Source organism: Podarcis muralis, chromosome 4, assembly GCF_964188315.1.
Source record: "Podarcis muralis chromosome 4, rPodMur119.hap1.1, whole genome shotgun sequence".
NCBI lineage: Eukaryota > Metazoa > Chordata > Lepidosauria > Squamata > Lacertidae > Podarcis > Podarcis muralis.
In genome coordinates, this window is record NC_135658.1 from 78,718,024 (window position 1) to 78,737,758 (window position 19,735).

Sequence of the window (19,735 nt, forward strand, 5' to 3'; positions counted from 1 at the left end):
TTGCTGTATACTGAATTGAAAATAGAAACAGGAATGCTTTAGGATAGTGGCCAAAACAACAGGGCCAAAGGAATTGGGACAAAAGGGGAGGCTGGCAGAAGAAGTAACTTTAGGTAATGGAGACATGGAGTTGGGGGAGAAGGAGAGGCCAAGGAGAAAGTAGCGCTGACATCAGGTCAAGGAGCAAGAGGAGTTGGGCACTGTTGAAGATGGATAAGCAAGAGAGTTGTTGAGGTCTGACCAGTGTGGACTAGGCTGCCAAAGAGGCAGAGGACAGCAGATAGTGGAGAGTGAAATTTCATATATTGATTTAAACTAACCACCCAATTCACTGGTTGCAGGCTTCTAGTTACCATTTAATTGCCTTGTGATTGTTTGTCAATTTGCCAGCAGGTAGTTTCTTAAGTGCTACTGTTTGATTTGGCTGAAACATAAATGCAGAATGATTGAGTTTCCAGCATATCATTAGGACCTCGCTAAAATACTTCTCTCATTCTCTTTCTCTTTCTCTATTAATGCTTCGGGCTTTCTAGTCAGCACTGATTGATTGAAACAGTAAAGAAACCTTCTGCAGAATCCAGCGCTGTGCAGGAAAACATTGACATACATGGAGTAGTGACTTTTCTATGCTCCCTTGCCCTCCAACTCTTGCCATTTTTGTGACAGACTTAAATCCATAGTAGATGGGCATTCTTGTTTTATTTCTTGTTAATGTAAGAAATGCATGGGGGAATCAATATGACTAATCAATTCCCCTTGTGCTCTCCTCCCCCCCTCATTTTGGGTGGAGGAAGTGCTTTATTGTGAAGCTACGTTTTCTGGAAAACTTTGTTTAAAAAGCAATAAATCAGGGCAGCTACAGGAAACAAGATTGGCAATGGTGTCATAAGCTGCCATAATGCTAGTTTAGTACGTAATGGAATTCTGCTGCTTCCTTTATTCAGGGTCCTTTCACACATTGGACTCTCCTTCCTTGGAGGTTTCTAAGCAGAGGTTGGATGGCCATCTGTCATGGATGCTTTAGCTGAGATTCCTGCATTGCAGGGGGTTGGACTAGATGACCCTTGGTTCCCCTTCCAACTCTACAATTCTATGATTCTCTGATTCCACATCATATACCAGAGTTTGCCACAGTTTACATGTGAGATGCAGACAAGAGTACCTGCCTGATTGCGAACACCTGTTCATTACATGTACATACATACACACACATTCGTAGGTATACATTTAAGATGTGCACCTAAAATGTAACGTGTGAAATGGACATCAGCTATGAGCAAAGATTATTTGCCTCTTTTCACTATCCTGGCAGGCATTTCTATTCCAGTACATCAGTCCTGCAATGGATAGTTCCCCTTTTGTTGATGTATTCCATTTTTGAGGAAGTGCAAGAATTAGATCAAGAGACTGGCTACAACATAAAAGTGGAGCTGGATTTGGGTGAAAAGGGGGTGTTTTATGTTTTGGTTTTGCTTGCTTTTTAATGAGTATTCCCCTGACTCTTAGGGACAATCCATATGAACATTATTGCCTCTTGTTTTATCGTTACAAGCGTTCGGTGTTGTTGTTTTTAATTTTATCTGTAATGAATTTTACATTGCCTTGGATCGCTTTCTAGGCAGAAAAGCGATTAATGCATTTTATGGATAATTGATAAATTAATATTGAATACGCTACACAGAGAATTTTGTTGTGTGCTGAAACAGACTTTAATAATTGAGTTTATACAAGCCCTGGTTATGACGCTCATTTGCACATTATACTAAACCATAGACCATTTTCCACAAGGAAATCTTACCCACATTTTTCCTCCCCGCCAGTTCATGGAGGAAATAAACACCACCCCTGGCTTTGAGTTACATCGGAACCAGTGTTTGCTCAAAAAAACCATGATTGGTAAACCAAGAGCAAACCCTGGCTTCACTTCATGGCTTGTTTGAAATGAAGTAATCCACAGCCCCAGGTTTGAACGTCATTCTAAGACAGTTATTATATTTTCTTTCCTCCCAGCGAGGAGTGGGAGCAAAGTGGGCTGTAAGCCGTGGTTTATGGTTTACTGTGATGTGCACTTTAAAAAAAATGATTTGTACCAGGACAAATCGAATCAAAATCTTTCAAGGCTCATGTTGAAACCAATAAACTATTCCAAAGTACCAAGGCCAGCTTATCTGGTCTTCATTATTTGAATGCTTGGTGGATGAAACAAATCAGGGACAGATTAGGGAGGAAAATAAAAGGATTTGAAACAAGTATCTGCATTTCTTTAGTCATCACTGAAACTATCCATGCTGTCATTTTCCAGATGGTGAATTTGCTATATAGGTACAGTGGTACCCCGCAAGACGAATGCCTCGCAAGACGGAAAACCCGCAAGACGAAAGGGTTTTCTGTTTTGGAGGCGCTTCGCAAGACGAATTTCCCTATGGGCTTGCTTCGCAAGACGAAAGCCCATAGGGAAATCTCCGGGGACCTGTTTTAAATTGCTGGCGGTCGGGAGCAAAGACTTTCGCCCACAGCCGGCCTTCAGAAGAGGTCCTGGACCTCTTCTGAAGGCTGGCGGGGGGCAAAAGTCTTTGCTCCCCCCCGCCTGCCTTCCCGGGACAGCGGAGACTTCTCCGCTGCCCCGGGCGATCTTAAAATGCTGGCGGGCGGGAGCGAACGCTTCGCTCCCGACCCCCAGCATTTTAAAATCTTTGGGCGAGTGTCTGCAAGCCTCGCGCGCCCGGCAGGAGGTCCCGCCGGGTGCGCGAGGCTTGGGGCGGCAGCCTGTCACCCGAAGCACGGGGAGCCCTTCGGAGGGCTTCCCCTGCTTCGGGCGAGTGTCTGCAAGCCTCGCGCACCCGGCAGGAGGTCCCGCCGGGTGCGCGAGGCTTGGGGCGGCAGCCTGTCACCCGAAGCACGGGGAGCCCTTCGGAGGGCTTCCCCTGCTTCGGGCGAGTGTCTGCAAGCCTCGCGCACCCGGCAGGAGGTCCCGCCGGGTGCGCGAGGCTTGGGGCGGCAGCCTGTCACCCGAAGCACGGGGAGCCCTTCGGAGGGCTTCCCCTGCTTCGGGCGAGTGTCTGCAAGCCTCGCGCACCCGGCAGGAGGTCCCGCCGGGTGCGCGAGGCTTGGGGCGGCAGCCTGTCACCCGAAGCACGGGGAGCCCTTCGGAGGGCTTCCCCTGCTTCGGGCGAGTGTCTGCAAGCCTCGCGCACCCGGCAGGAGGTCCCGCCGGGTGCGCGAGGCTTGGGGCGGCAGCCTGTCACCCGAAGCACGGGGAGCCCTTCGGAGGGCTTCCCCTGCTTCGGGCGAGTGTCTGCAAGCCTCGCGCACCCGGCAGGAGGTCCCGCCGGGTGCGCGAGGCTTGGGGCGGCAGCCTGTCACCCGAAGCACGGGGAGCCCTTCGGAGGGCTTCCCCTGCTTCAGGCGAGTGTCTGCAAGCCTCGCGCACCCGGCAGGAGGTCCCGCCAGGTGCGCGAGGCTTGGGGCGGCAGCCTGTCACCCGAAGCACGGGGAGCCCTTCGGAGGGCTTCCCCTGCTTCGGGCGAGTGTCTGCAAGCCTCGCGCACCCGGCAGGAGGTCCCGCCGGGTGCGCGAGGCTTGGGGCGGCAGCCTGTCGCCCGAAGCACGGGGAGCCCTCCGGAGGGCTTCCCCTGCTTCGGGCGAGTGTCTGCAAGCCTCGCGCACCCGGCAGGAGGTCCCGCCGGGTGCGCGAGGCTTGGGGCGGCAGCCTGTCGCCCGAAGCACGGGGAGCCCTTCGGAGGGCTTCCCCTGCTTCGGGCGAGTGTCTGCAAGCCTCGCGCACCCGGCAGGAGGTCCCACCGGGTGCGCGAGGCTTGGGGCGGCAGCCTGTCACCCGAAGCACGGGGAGCCCTTCGGAGAGCTCCCCTTGCTTTGGGCGAGAAGTCTCTGCTGCCCCGGGCGATCTTAAAATGTTGGCGGGCGGGAGCGAAGCGTTCGCTCCCGCCCCCCAGCATTTTAAAATCTCCCCGGGACAGCAGAGACTTCGCTCCCGCCCGCCAGCATTTTAAAATCGCCCCGGGACAGCAGGGGCTTTTAAAATGCTGGCGGTCGGCAGCAAAGCCCTCCTGTCCCCGGAGCTTGCGGGTCGGGAGGTGGGAAGAAGGGCTTTTTTTCCCACCGCCAGCCTTCAGAACAGCCTTCTGAAGGCTGGCAGTGGGAAAAAAGCCCTTGTCCCCCCCCCCCCCCAGCCTTCAGAAGAGGTCGGGGAACAGACTGTCCCCGGACCTGGTCTGAAGGTGGTTTCCCTAGGAACGCATTAATTGATTTTCAATGCATTCCTATGGGAAACCGTGCATCGCAAGACGAAAAACTCGCAAGAAGAAAAAACTTGCGGAACGAATTAATTTCGTCTTGCGAGGCACCACTGTAGTGGTCCTAACTGAAATCCTTCATATTGTCTTTAAAAACAATTCTTTGTCTCTGTTAGTCATAGAAAAATGAATGAGCTAAAGATGATACTTTTTATTAGGCTAATTCTGTGATTGAAAAGGGGTGCAAGCTGAAAAGTTATAATACAGACCAAAGCAAAACAGTGTTAACTGTTGACTTTTTAATCAATGAGGATTAGTCTAAACAAAGTCCAGGTACCTATGTCGTGTCTCTATAGGATGATTCCCCACCCTCAGAATTCTGCAAGGCGGTCAATATGTTATTTCACATGAGAAGTGTATATTAACCTGTGACATGAGGATGAGTCAGGGGAGTAGCAACATTTGGGAACGTTTGTGTGCCATTTACATGAGTATTTGATCATTTATTGAGCAATATTATGAAGAGAAAGGGAAAGTGTGTACTTGGAAATCAAAAGTTACAAAACTAGAAGATAGAATTGTAAACTAAATAGCATTGTGTTTAAATATTTTAGTAACACTAAGCAGCCAAGAAAAGTAACTACTGCTGATGGAAAGGTCAGTCTTCTTTTGTGAGAGTTTTTTTCTTCTCATGGGTCAACTAACTTGTACTCAGAGTAGACCCATTGAAATTAGTGGTCATGATTAAGTTAGGTTCATTCATTTCAATAAGTCTGTTCTGAGGCAGAGTTAGTTGAATACAATCCCATGTGCTTTGCCATATATGACCGCCAAAGGACAGCAAAACTTGAAACTAATAATGCTGAAATATGCTTGGTGTATAAATCAAGTTATAATGATAAAAATGTAAAAGAGTATATGCTGGTATTATAATTGATTTAATCACATTGCATCATATCCTCCTTTTGCTGCAGAACTCTCAACTTCCCTACGGAAAAGCTCTCTATGCTTATGAAGGCAAGGAACCTGGTGACCTCAAGTTTAACAAAGGAGACATTATTATACTGCGACGAAAAGTAGACGAGAATTGGTATCACGGGGAACTGAATGGAAACCATGGCTTTTTCCCAGCAAGCTATATCCAGTGTGTCAAGCCCCTCCCACCAGCTCCACCTCAGGGCAAAGCACTTTATGACTTCGAAATAAAGGACAAGGATCAAGACAAGGACTGTTTGACCTTCACCAAGGTAGTGTGAAATGTTGCTTCCCCTCTTAATAAGTATCTCTGTGATTCAGACTGTGTTTGTTCCAAAGGAAACCACAGGAAAAGAGTCAAAACCTTCGGCCATGCTTGTTTTATTTATTATAGCAGCACATCTCAGTGTTTACAGTGAAGCAGGAGAAATACTTCCCATATATTATTATTATTTGTGGATCCTCTGAAATTCTGCGACATGGTTTTAGGCCTGTCAGATTCTCATGCATGAGAGTTAAGGTGCTTAAACTCAAGTATGTTCATAAGACAGGATGGGATTAATCCCAGAAGAGGGAGTAAAGGCCCATCAAGCTGAACTCCCTGCTATATGGCAGCGCTGTCAGTCCGTAGCCCCTCAGAGAGCAACTTCTGCATCCAGGCCACGGAGGATGTGCACTGGGGGAAAAGGTTCTTCACCAGCAAACAGGAAATTCCTTCTCAATTCAGAGCTTACCCTTCAGCTTTTGTTGAATATAGGTTACTTTATGAAACTGAAAATGGATTGGTAATCAGAGTGGCTGTTGCATTAGCCCTTACTGTCCATAGGGAAAAGCCTAGAAAACATTGTTATGGAAACAACTGACACCGTCTTAGTTACTGTATGTAAGAACAGCAAGTTAGAGGTGTGTTAGGTGTGTTAGTTCTCAGCTAGAACTTACCAGAACTCCATTCTGGCACCTCTCAGGTGGGTTATGGCACCTCTCTAAGAGAACGAAGGGGCATTCATTGTGTGTTCCGGCACCTCTTTTTCTAGAAGAATGTCGCTGCTGTTAGGAATAGTATGGGACGAGATGAATGGATTCATGTTCACCTAGCTCTTTACCTCAGCAGTCTAATGCTATATGATACAGCTGAAGTTTGGGGTTGGGTGAACAGAGCCTTCATGAGAGGAAAGCAGAGGGAAATTAACATTTTCCCAGGATATGGTTAAACACTGATATAATCATATGATGATGCATTCATAGGATTCATCAAAGGTCTGTGAATATCACTGTGACTAAAGGAACTTTATTTAATCCTAATCCCTCTGTGCTCCAACTATTTAGAGGGGTGGCAGCAGCTCTCTAAATAATAGCCAATCACCTATGCATATTGTTGCTTCTCTATGGTAGCCATAATGGAAATGGCATATTTTCATAAACACGTTCCTGCATTTTACTTTCCTGGAGTAACTTTTTGACATTAGTTGACGAACGACTTGCTGCTGTTTCCAGCGGTGCGTTACAGCTGCCCTACTCCTTTGTGTATATGTGGTGTCATTTTCAAATACAAGGTTTTCCCCTCCAAGTAAGCATTTATAACGGCTTCCTCATCCATCTTTGATCGTGTTGCCATCCTCCTTTACCAGTTGCTGCTTTGTTTTGCCTCGGGGACTTTGATTGCTTCTCCACAGCATTTCTTTTATTATTATTCCTACAGCTTCTTTCCTACTATGCACCCTGTCACCCTAGTAACTGTGTTTTTGTCTCCTGTCTTCTCTGACAGCCGGATAATCTATTTCTCATCTCGGGACTTCACTCTGTCTTTATTTCATCAGGCTTTTCTATGCTAATTGTAGCTGTCACCTTGCTGATGAAGCTCTTCCTGTTTAGATGGATTTCAGATCCCACACACTGCTGAAGTCAGTTAGCTCAGCTCCTCCATGAATGGCGCAAGCTCTGTGTTGTTACTGATATGGTTCTGTCAGTCAGAGGAATTTTAGGCTTCACATTTTCATTTTGATGTGTCTGGGAAAGAGAGGGGGCCTTATATGCATCCTGGAGACCCTGGGCTGGATTTCAATCTCATTTCCATTAATGACTCTGCAGTGAAGTCTGTAGGGTTGCATGTGTCAAACCCTGCATAAATAAGAACAGTATGAGGAGTGTTTGGCCTTCTGTTAAATCACAATCTGATTCACTTAAAGCGTTGTGTGGGATATTTAGAAGTGACTACATTAATGAATGCATTGCAGGGTCCAGTCTTTCAAATTCACTAGCGAAACATATTACTATAAAATAATGTGGTGTGTTGTTGCAACTATTTCTTTTACAGTGGGATTCAGGTCAGCCTTTCCAATCCAGAAACTCAGAAGCCGCCTCCTAGCCACTGTAGCTCCAGATTTTCTTTCCCATCCCCATTTGCCATGTTTCTATGTTGTGCCCCACAACATAGAAAAGCTACAAAGCAAAGCTACAGGGAACCAGGCAGAGGGCCTTCTTGGTAGTGGTGCCCGCCCTGTGGAACACCCTCCCATCAAAGAGATGTCAAAGAGATAAACAACTACCTGACATTTAGAAGACATCTGAAGGCAGCCCTGTTCAGGGAAATTTTTAATGTATTTTTAATCTTTGTTGGAAGCCGCCCAGAGTGGCTGGGGAGACCCAGCCAGATGGGCAGTGTAATGGTTCTAGGGGTTGCTCGTGCATAAGCCAGTGCAAACACCTGGCTGGATTGCCTGAGTGAACCTTTTCTGTCTGGACAGCCACTCACCCGTGGCTGTCTCAATCGCTGGCAGAATCCATCAGTGGGCGTTTCTTAAACTTCTTCCAGCAAAGAAGCTCTTTGACGCCTAGTCTCCTCCTACTCTCTCTGCGCGAAAGCCTTCTGCGCAAGGAGGGCGTAGGCAGCGGAGGACCTCTACTCTCCCCGCTGGTCCCCGGCAAGGAGTCATGGGACCGCCTCGCCGCTTCCCCCATCTGCCCCCCTTCTCCACTGGTGCTACACTGATTCTCTTCCCCAGAAGATGGGCTGCCTCTCCCACTCCTGGGACGCTCTCTGGAATCCCTCTAGATTTTGCTCTCTCCCTCCGGCACTGATGGCAGTTCCCTGACAGGCGGGGTACAGATAATAAATTATATTATTATTATTATTATTATTATTATTATTATTATTATTATTATTCCAGTAATTAATCAAATAGCAATCTGTTGACCTTTGAATTAAAAATGCTTCCTAGCTCTCGTTATCAGCTTTTGTTTTCAAAAATCCTGCTCCTTCAGGTCACCTCTGAGCATATGTAGAGTCTCCTTCCTCATTTCTCCCCCCCCCCCCCAAAAAAAATGGATCGAGGAAGAGATGGCTTGGGACATCATAGCAGGCAATTGCTCAAATTGAAGATCTGGAGCTTGTATTCTTCTGTGGCATAGCTGGTTTGTCTGTATAGCAGCAATTGGGGAAATATTGTAAAAACAAGCATAAGCACCATGCAAAATGCACCTCTCACGTGACCCTCCATATCTTGTCTGACCATCCCTAGCTGTCGACTCTGCTGCCTAGGGCTGTCAAATGATAACTGGAAAACCACGGGTACCCCATTCCTTTCCTATACATTGATTCCCATAAAGAGATATTTCCCAGGCCTTTCTGAGCTTTTAAGGTAAAGGTAAAGGGACCCCTGACCATTAGGTCCATTCGTGACCGACTCTGGGGTTGCGGCGCTCATCTCACTTTACTGGCCGAGGGAGCCGGCATACAGCTTCTGGGTCATGTGGCCAGCATGACTAAGCCTCTTCTGGCGAACCAGAGCAACGCATGGAAATGCCGTTTACCTTCCCGCCGGAGCGGTACCTATTGATCTACTTGCACTTTGATGTGCTTTCGAACTGCTAGGTTGGCAGGAGCAGGGACCGAGCAACAGGAGCACACCCCATCGCGGGGATTCGAACCGCCGACCTTCTGATCGGCAAGTCCTAGGCTCTTAACCCACAGTGCCACCCGCGTTTCTGAGCTTTTACCTGGTAACAAATGGCATGGCCAGGCATGCACTCCTAACACTGATTTCTCATTCACAGTTCAGAGCATTACTCAACAATTAAAGTTAGAACTAACTCACTTAATATAATATATAGGAGGCCTGTTGTGCAAGTGATCAATTTTAGAGCTGGGAGAAAGGGGAGTGAATGACCATGCGTAGTATTCAACTATTATTACGCTGAATGCCACCCTGAATCCCCACTTTATCAAGCTAGAATTATTTTTCTATTGGTAATAACTGTGCACAATGAGAATACCAGCATTATATCCTTAGCAATCAATCCTGAAAAGAGTGTTTTCTTTTTGTATGGCTATAAATGGGCGCAAGCATTTATTACCAGCTGGCAAATATTGACAACAGTGACAGCAGAACACTGCATGCTGTGATGCCATTCTGCCGTCATTCAAATTTTTCCATTAATCATTTTGGTTGTGCTTTCTCAATAAAATGACCTTAATTCATGCCATGCCATGTGGTATATCTGGGTTTGAGACATAATTTCATTTATTCCCACCCACCCAACAAAGAGATGATCCCACCTTTTCTTTTGTAAATCAATCTTGATTGAAATTATGGATCTTCAGCATAGCTTCTGGCAGTAGTTATAAAATGGAATTGCTCATCTTAACAATACCTTTGGGAGGAGAGTGTCAGAGAGTGACTAATTCTGAAGCCTTTTGGCTACAATAAACAGAAGAAAGAACATAAAGTGTCACTGCAAAACAATGGAAAGTGTATTTGAAATAACAGGTTTCCCATCTTTCGCTGTATGGAAATCAATATGCTGTGTGGGTTAGCAAGTAGTGAAGAAAAGATGCACTTCATTAGGTCTGTAGACTAAACACAGGTAAACATGTGGATTTTCCTGTAGTGGATGGAAGGGGTCCTTGGGTGGGTTGTATCTTACACTCACTCCACCAGGTAGACTATATTCAAATAGGGACTCTCTCTTTCTCCCCCAGTGTTCCCAACCCTTTGTTGTTTTGTTTCTCCCTTTAGTTGGGAACCTGAGGGATTCCCCAGCCTTGTGCTTTTCCTTCAAGACATCTCTTTTGTTCACCAATTAGCAGGGTTCGGGGAGGAGGCAGGTTTGTGTTTCTTTGGAGCCTGCATCATCTAGGACTCAAGGGAGCCTAAAAGACTTGCCCGCATTAGTTCTGCACTGTTGCATGGGAATGGAAGCCACCCACCAAAGCGCAGCTCCCAAAGGTTCCCTTCTCTCTGGAACTGGTTAAAATATGTGCTTTCAGTCTTCCTCTGTAACTTTCCTAGTAGCCTCTCTGAACTCTCTATCCTGCCACTCACATTGCCCAAATCCCATGCCACTTATATCTCAACACAGGTTCACCCTGTTACATCAAGGTCTGTCATGCAGCTTGCCAGATCCCCAGTGCCCTTCTCTCTTCTTACTTGGCAACAGTAATTCCCTTGTCTCTCTCCCTCTCTGTATAACTACTATATAACCAGAAGAAGAAGAAGAGTTTGGATTTGATATCCTGCTTTATCACTACCCGAAGGAGTCTCAAAGCGGCTAACATTTTCCTTTCCCTTCCTCCCCCACAACAAACACTCTGTGAGGTGAGTGGGTCTGAGAGACTTCAGAGAAGTGTGACTAGCCCAAGGTCACCCAGCAGCTGCATGTGGAAGAGCGGGGAAGCAAACCCGGTTCCCCAGATTACGAATCTACCGCTCTTAACCACTACACCACACTGGCTCTACTGGCAATACTAAAACAGCTATTGGTCCAAGCTACCCTCTGCCTGCACAGTACTGATATTTCCTTCTACTGACCTTGCATCCTTGTTAGACTTCCATATTTTGTGGTCATTTGTTATTTTCATGTGTCGCCTGAATGTAATTCCATCTCATATCAGTGTAACTCTTCCTTTGACGTGCCATGATTCTGAGCTAAATATATGATAAGGTACATTGATTGGATACACGTCTACACTTCGTTGTGTGTATACGTGACCAACGACGCATGTTAACAAATAGACATATTCTTCATGAATTTGTCTAATCTTTTTTAAAAGTAAAAATGAACATAAAGAGCCAGCCAGGATGGACAGAAATCAACCCATGGCTTGAGATAAACTCTGGGAACCTGTGGAAACTGATCACAGTCAGGGATGGGCTGGGGGTGTGCTGTAATTCTACAATAAACACAAAATGTGGCATTGGGCAAGCGTTCTGGCTTCCCAAGAATCTTCGTCTTTCTTTGTTAGTTTGACTTTTCTAGCACTTGGAACAGCTATAAATATGTGCTTGAAATTTTGTGGGCAACCCCTGCTGTGATCTCAGAAGCTAGACAGAAGGCTGAGAAAGATTCCCAGTGGTTAGGGTGGTACTACCCTACGTTCAGTGCTCCATGTCCCTGTCCGTGAGTAGCGGAACCAGAACAGATCGTGCCAAATCATCACATTTGCAAAATAAGGGGATGTTGCAAAATTAAAAGTGGGAGGGGTCAGGATTGTGCTGAATTTTCTAGGAAGGAGTTTGGTGAAAAACCTGTGCTTTTCTTTGGAATGCTCCACAGTATCAAATATGGATTGACAGATGCAGATTTTTAGTTTCTGTGAGTGTGAATTGCACATAGCTCGGAGACCCATAAATCAATAATTTGCATGTTACTTTATTAGTGGGGAAGTACAGAGACAAATGTTCTCACATCTGCTGTTTGCACATATAATGTGACATTCAAATCTGCTCTCAGTCAGAAAAGGACATGGAGTGATCCATAGAATTTCTCAATGTGATGCTCAAATCAATCTTACAACCCCGGCAACAGCTGTGCTTTTCTCCAGTGAATGTCAGTGAGTGTCATCCCACTGAATTCTCACCAGGCATATATGCAAATTCTGCAGCTGCAGTGGAAGTAGGATTTGGGCAGGTACAGCTTAGTCGGTGGCCTTTGAAGGGGTGGGAGGGAAATAAACCAGGAAATGTGTCTCCCTTTTTCAATATATTCAGTCATCGGAGTACAGTCTTCTGAAAGACTGCATGAACTAAGCAAATGTAACAAGTGGGAAGAGATTTTGGGTCAACACTTTGAACCAATATATTCTGATAGATTTCAGTTTTCTATTTCCTGAGCTGCCGGCTGCTTACGCACCATGCGTTTAAAGCACATGACTTTCCCCCAAGGAATCCTGGGATCCAGTATGTTACGGGTGATGGAAATCATAGCTTTATGAGGGCTAAACTACAGTTCCCAGGATTCTGGTGGGCGGGGAGCTATGTTATTGAAGTGTGTGGAGTGTCTGCAGCCACAAATTCATTTTTATCTTGGGAAACAAGTAATAACAGGGATATTTAGATATAGATTACTTATATAATGTAATTCTTTTACACTTTCAAGTAGTTGGAAAGTCTTTTCTCATACTAGAAACTGTAGTATTGTTGCAGGATCAAGTTACAGTGCTCTTGCTTCATGTATAACCTGGCATATGGTTCCTTTCATAGGTGCCAACTCTATAGGGCCCTGGTCCCTTCAGGGGGGGGGGGGCAATAATTTATGCAAGTTTGTACTTTCCTCCCTCCTTCCCTCCCTTTTCTGCAATGGCTCCCCGTTTGTGGAATGCTCTCTCCAGGGATGTTCGCCTGGCTCCTTCATTATACAGTGGTACCTCGAGTTACATACGCTTCAGGTTGCATACGCTTCACGTTACAGACTCCGCTAACCCAAAAATAGTACCTCAGGTTAAGAACTTTGCTTCAGGATAAGAACAGAAATCGTGCAGCAGCAGCGTGGCGGCAGCAGGAGGCCCCATTAGCTAAAGTGGTGCTTCAGGTTAAGAACAGTTTCAGGTTAAGAACGGACCTCCAGAACGAATTAAGTTCTTAACCCGAGGTACCACTGTACATCTTTAGGTGCCAGGCAAAAGCATTCCTCTTCTCCCAGGCCTTTGTCTAATTAAACACTATATGGCCTTTTAAACTATGGTGTTTGTTACTATGTTATGCATTTTTTTGTGTTTTTATATTGTAAAGCGTCCTATGAAGCCTCGAACGAAGGGCAGTGAATGAATGAATGTCTGGAGAGTCACAGGTTCCCCACCACAACATTAACCCCTTGGTTGGTGTACACGGTGATCCATTCTTTTTCTATCAAGTGAGACACATCACCAACATTCAATAAAATAAATGGCAAGGAGGGAGAACCTCCAGTTGTAGTTGGACCACACCCTCCCATTATCCTTGGCTAATGGCCATACTGGCTGATGTTCATGGTGTTTGGTAATTTGATTGATTGATTGATTGATTGATTGATTGAATTTATATACTGCCCTATACCTGGAGGTATCTCTATCCCTGCTAGAAAACACTACAAACACATTATTGCAAACCTCTTTCAGCGGTATATAAATTGTTTTAAATAAACAAACACGTTAAGGTGACTAATATTGTATATCTTACAGAAATTCCTGTTCCTATTTTACAGTGGCTAAATGCAGTGGTACCTCGGGTTACATACACTTCAGGTTACATACGCTTCAGGTTACAGACTTTGCTAACCCAGAAATAGTACCTCGGGTTAAGAACTTTGCTTCAGGATGAGAACAGAAATCACGCGGCGGCAGCGGGAGGCCCCATTAGCTAAAGTGGTGCTTCAGATTAAGAACAGTTTCAGGTTAAGAACAGACCTCCAGAACGAATTAAGTACTTAACCCGAGGTACTACTGTATTTCTAATAATTGGTCTATGGTCTTCCCATTGCATTAACAGTTGGAAAAGTAGACTGAAAAGTATAACTAACCATGACTTCCCTTTATGGAAGACCTGGTTGCTACTTGGAGAGCTTTCTTCTGTTTTGCTTTGTGGGTGATTTTTAGGGCACATTCTCCCCCCCCCCCGCCCCCCAGAAACAAAGTGTGAAAATCTGCCTATTTGTATATTATGTTGTGATCTCTGTCATTTTTTTAGGATGAAATCTTGACTGTCATCAGGAGAGTAGATGATAATTGGGCGGAAGGAATGCTGGGAGATAAGATTGGAATATTTCCTATCCTCTACGTAGAGGTAAGATCAGATTGTCATGTGGTTGATTACTGAGAAACAAAGCTGTTTACTGTAATATTGGCGTTTCTAAAAGAAAAAAAAAGTGAAATGCAAAGCCCTTAAGGTGTTTTGGGGGGTTTTTTTGGAGGGGGGGGGCAAAGTATCGAATTATAATGAAGCTCTGATATCGATCCTCTGCTGAAAAAAGAAAATATTGCTCAGTGTAACTGAAATCCATGCAGCCAGTATGCTCATGAAAATTGTCAGAGGCTTTTCTGTTTATAGTATTTATAGCTTAATCTCAGTTGATACATGTGGGAAATGGGAGACTACAATCACAGCAAAAACTTCGTTTGATTTGCAGCCACTGTAGAATGCCCCCAAATTAACCCATTGCCTTCCATTTGCACGAGTCTCTCACATACTGTTAAATCATCTCCTGGACCAACTGGTGGCTTCTGTGCAATACTGGAATTCTTGCTAGCCAAGCTAGTCCTCTGATTTTATGGGTTATTAGAAATGCTGTTGCCTAGGAACAGTTTGCTTACATATCAGGAACACAAGTGGCCCAGTTGCAACAACTGCATGGCCCAGTTGCAGTTTATCGTTGGTGCAGGAGCCTGTGGCAACCCATTGTCACACAACTGGGGCTTCTTCTTGGCTTGGTAATGTATGCAACTAGTGATGACATGGTTTGGCCAAGTTATGTGATTGATACCCAGAAAGATGCATTCCTATGATGTGTAAGGAATATTGACTATAACAAATTAGGCTTCTAGATGGGGGTTTCATATTATGATATTGCAAACAAGTCGTTGGCAACCATTTTTTTTAACTTACCAGATTTTTTTTTTTTTTAACGGTAAAGTAAAGGTAAAGGGACCCCTGACCATTAGGTCCAGTCATGACCGACTCTGGGATTGCGGCTCTCATCTTGCTTTACTGGCCAAGGGAGCCGGCGTACAGCTTCCGGGTCATGTGGCCAGCATGACTAAGCCGCTTCTGGCGAACCAGAGCAGCTCACAGAAACACCGTTTACCTTCCCGCCGGAGCATTACCTATTTATCTACTTGCACTTTGATGTGCTTTCGAACTGCTAGGTTGGCAGGAGCAGGGACCGAGCAACGGGAGCTCACCCCGTCGCGGGGATTTGAACCGTCGACTGTCTAATCGGCAAGTCCTAGGCTCTGTGGTTTAACCCACAGCACCACCCGCGTCCCTTTCTGAATGGTAAGAGAGGGTAGGAATGCCAACACATCATATGGATGCTACAAAAAAACACAAACATTCTGCATGCATCCATATTATGTATTATCATTCTCATAAAATAACTGGAGATGTTATCTGTAGTATATATTACAATGAAATAATTGAAATGCAGTTTTGGTATGGGAACTACCAACACAATCCATCCAAACCATGTTGTTCTGGCTTGCAGACATTACTGCTGTAGCATGCAGTCCTGACCATATGGATTGGCTGCTTCATGTTGCCAAGATCACATAGGCATGGAGCCTAAATGAGCATCTGGTGGGTGTGGCTTTAGTCAAGTAAATCCTACAGGGACTTGGATGGATGACCTTTGAGGCTCCTTGCAGCTCTCTGCCTTTACTCTTCAACCCTTCACTGTAGGCTTTCAACAGTGCGGAATTATAGCTTAATGGTATTTCAGTGAGGAATGTTTAATGCCTCGCATCTTTCAATTTTCTGTGGTGGTTCCTACCCCCACCCCGAAAACAAAGGATGCAAGTTAATGTTCAAGGAAGTTCATTTTGTAAAATATTCAGTGTAAAACCAGTGGTATGGACAGCTTCTTTGTACAGCTTGCCTGGAGGAAGTGTGCATGAGCGCACACATCCGTGCAAAGCATCAGTAGGGAGTGTGTGGGCCTCTAGATGTCATCATTCTTGACCCTTGGCCTGGCTGGGGCTGACGGGAGCTGAAGCTGCAACATAGCTCTGTCAGTAGGTAAAGGTAAAGGGACTCCTGTCCATTAGGTCCAGTCATGACCGACTCCGGGGTTGCGGTGCTCATCTCGCTTTATTGGCCGAGGGAGCCGGCGTACAGCTTCCGGGTCATGTGGCCAGCATGACTAAGCCGCTTCTGGCGATCCAGAGCAACGCATGGAAATGCCGTTTACCTTCCCGCCGGAGCGGTACCTATTGATCTACTTGCACTTTGACGTGCTTTCGAACTGCTAGGTTGGCAGGAGCAGGGACCGAGCAACGGGAGCTCACCCCGTCGCAGGGATTCAAACCGCCGACCTTCTGATCGGCAAGTCCTAGGCTCTGTGGTTTAACCCACAGCGCCACCCGTGTCCCTAGTCAGTAGATTATGAGACTCTTAATCTCAGGTCCATGTTGGGTGAAAGATTACTGCATTGCAGGACATCCCTTCCAACTCTACAATTCTAGGAAAAAGCACATTTCAGTACAAAAGGATTCTGTGACCACTCTGTTATGGGCCTGTTTCTGACTTGCACCACTACTACCATTTCTGATTCATGCTGGTTGTACCAAAATGAGGGTCATGTCCATAATGGGCCAAAGTAACCTGACATCCCTCATAAATAAGGCTTTCCCAGTGTCACAGACCTCTCCAAAAAGTCAGGAAGGAGAGAGAAAAGTAATTTACCAGCTGCATGATTATTAACTGCAGGAGTAGCCAATCTTAAGTAAAGCGCTGCGGATATAAATTCCTCAACTGACAAGAGGTATAATTTTAAAATAAGGATTTAGTAACTGCTGTTGAAACATCAACTGCTTATGGAAGCTTAATGGCTGGTGATGTTCCCTTCTCCTGATGTTAGATGCAGGCAGATTATCTGATTAAATGATACACAGTGGGATTCCCTTAGCTGCTGCGTTTATATTCATTCAGTGCACCAGGACTAAACTTATTACTAGTGTAAAACAATCTTGAGAGGAATTTGCAGTCAAAAACATTCTGGGAACTGAAGGCATAAGGTCTGCTACCCATCTTAACTCATTTTGACACCGACTAATGCAATCATGATCATAAGGCCTCTGTCTTTAGTGGTACTTTTAGCATTTTGAAGCAAGATGTGAATAGACTCACATCTGGGAAATAGAGAGATTATTTTCAGGGCACATTTTTCTTCAGACGCTTATCCTCAGCCCTCCTGTACTGTCAGCCTCTCTTTCCTGAAGAGATGTCCTGAGGCAAAGAAGGAAAGATAACAGAGTTTGTCACTTTCTTATAGAATCAAAGAGTTGTTGTGTTGGAAGGGACCCACAAGGATCATCTAGTCCAACCCCCTGCAATGCAGGAAACTTTTACTCAATTGTGGGACTTGAACCCACAACCCTGAGATTTAAGAGTCTTGCACCGTACCAACTGAGCTATCCACAGGGTTGTAGGGCAGACAAGTGTGAAATGGGGAGACACAGATCTAAGAAAACAAAGCACCTTTAACAGGAGCAGTAGGAGCCGCCCTCCCAATACAGTGGTACCTCAGGTTACATATGCTTCAGGTTACATACGCTTCAGGTTACAGACTCTGCTAACCCAGAAATAGTGCTTCAGGTTAAGAACTTTGCTTCAGGATAAGAACAGAAATCGTGCTCCGGTGGCTTAGTGGCAGCAAGAGGCCCCATTAGCTAAAGTGGTGCTTCAGGTTAAGAACAGTTTCAGGTTAAGAACAGACCTCTGGAACGAATTAAGTACTTAACCCAAGGTACCACTGTAGTACCACTGCAGGCAGCAGCAAGATCAGGGCTGCAGAGGAGCATCAGATTGCCTGCGCCTTTGCCACCACCCACTCCCACAATGCCCTGGTTAGTGCAATGCCATCTCACTGTGCCAGCTGCTCCTGGTTCTTAATCTGCATGCTGTGATTTCATAAGGGGAGCCACAGGGACAAGGGCAGTCCATGGAAAACCTGGATTGATGTTTGCTCTGATTGAGCATTAAAGAGTAGTTTTTTGGCGGGGCAAAAAGGAGCCCCAAACCACTCAGGCACAGAGCTTTTAAGCACCGGTCTGTGCCTGGAAAGAGCGGGACAAAAGATAAGTCTATATAAGCCCTAATTCTTCCTCTTCATTGCCTTCTTCATTGTTCTCCAGGAGTTAGAGAGTAGCTTTGTGAAGCAGGGAGACTTTTCCACACATGGAGGCTCTGTACTTTTATTTTTAGTTTCTGAACTGTGCAGGGAACACCTGCAAGTACAAGAGGCTCCTCACCACGCAGTTTCTCTCCAACCCCAGTTTATGTGGTAATAACCAATTTGTCCTGTGTCCTAACACCTACTGAAAGCTTTGAATGCCATGCAGTGAGGAGGGAGAAGGGAAAAAAGGAGTATCTTAGATTTCCTACTTTTCTGCGTCACTAAAATCTATAACTTAATATTTTGAATGTCCCCAACATTCAAAATATTAACGTTGCATCTCTCCAACAGGTGAGGTATAGCTGAACTCTTCTGGACTTTGTAACAAGGTAGAACAACAAAAAATATGGGGCATTAATGTAGGGGTGCGGAACCTGTGACCTTCAACCTAAGATCCAAAAGCAATTCTTTGTAAGGGCTTCCTAGACATGAGTAGTCAGGTAGCCTTTGGAAGGATAATAGGCAATGTGTTTGCATTTGAAGAGGTACTCTGGGAAGAACGATCTCACTGAAACTAAGCTTTGAATCTGTTTTCATGCAAATTAGCTCCTAAGTAGGCAGAGTGGGCAAACCCAAAGTTTGCAAAGGGACAAGAATATTTATCCAATTACCTGTGGGAAGAAACAACGTTTTGTCACACCTGGCATTCAATAGGGCTGCAAAGGAATGGGACTTCACTGGACAAGTATATACAAGACTGCCAATTCTCCATTAGTAAGTTTCAAATCCTCCCTCTACCCACCTGCCTTGAAATATGGTATGTTGTTACATTAATCTCATTATCTAAATCGCTGCAGGTACCTGCTCACCACAGTGATTTACAGAGGTAGGATTCCCAATTGGCCCAGTCACTTCTGCTTTTCCATCTTCTTCAGTGTGTGCTTGTATTATGATTTGTTCTGTCATGGCTGGCATTAATTAATGGGCAGTAACTCATCGCCTAGGGCTTGCTGATCGAAAGGTCGGCGGTTCGAATCCCCGCGGCGGGGTGCGCTCCCGTTGCTCGGTCCCAGCGCCTGCCAACCTAGCAGTTCGAAAGCACCCCCGGGTGCAAGTAGATAAATAGGGACCGCTTACTAGCGGGAAGGTAAACGGCGTTTCCGTGTGCGGCTCTGGCTCGCCAGAGCAGTGATGTCACGCTGGCCACGTGACCCGGAAGTGTCTCCGGACAGCGCTGGCCCCCAGCCTCTTGAGTGAGATGAGCGCACAACCCTAGAGTCTGTCAAGACTGGCCCGTACGGGCAGGGGTACCTTTACCTTTACCTAACTCATCACACCTCAGAAAGCAACAGTTGGCTCCCACATTTTCCCTATGCTGGAAGCAGAACGAATGAAAGTCATTCCTGCTTTCCCCCACCACCACTGCT

General features: G+C 45.8%; 1 protein-coding gene across 3 annotated transcripts in view; it reads left to right on the top strand.

Moving 5' to 3' along the window:
* The window catches only part of SH3RF3 (SH3 domain containing ring finger 3), a 214,209-nt gene that overhangs the window by 129,391 nt on the left and 65,083 nt on the right, over nucleotides 1-19,735 (top strand). For 2 of the 3 annotated variants that reach the window (XM_028728005.2, XM_077927639.1), the window contains exons 2-3: nucleotides 5,228-5,500; nucleotides 14,168-14,263. In XM_028728005.2, coding sequence (XP_028583838.2) covers nucleotides 5,228-5,500; nucleotides 14,168-14,263 — 369 coding nt within the window. The remainder of the gene's footprint in view (nucleotides 1-5,227; nucleotides 5,501-14,167; nucleotides 14,264-19,735) is intronic. The other variant, XM_077927638.1, reaches the window with a different exon arrangement.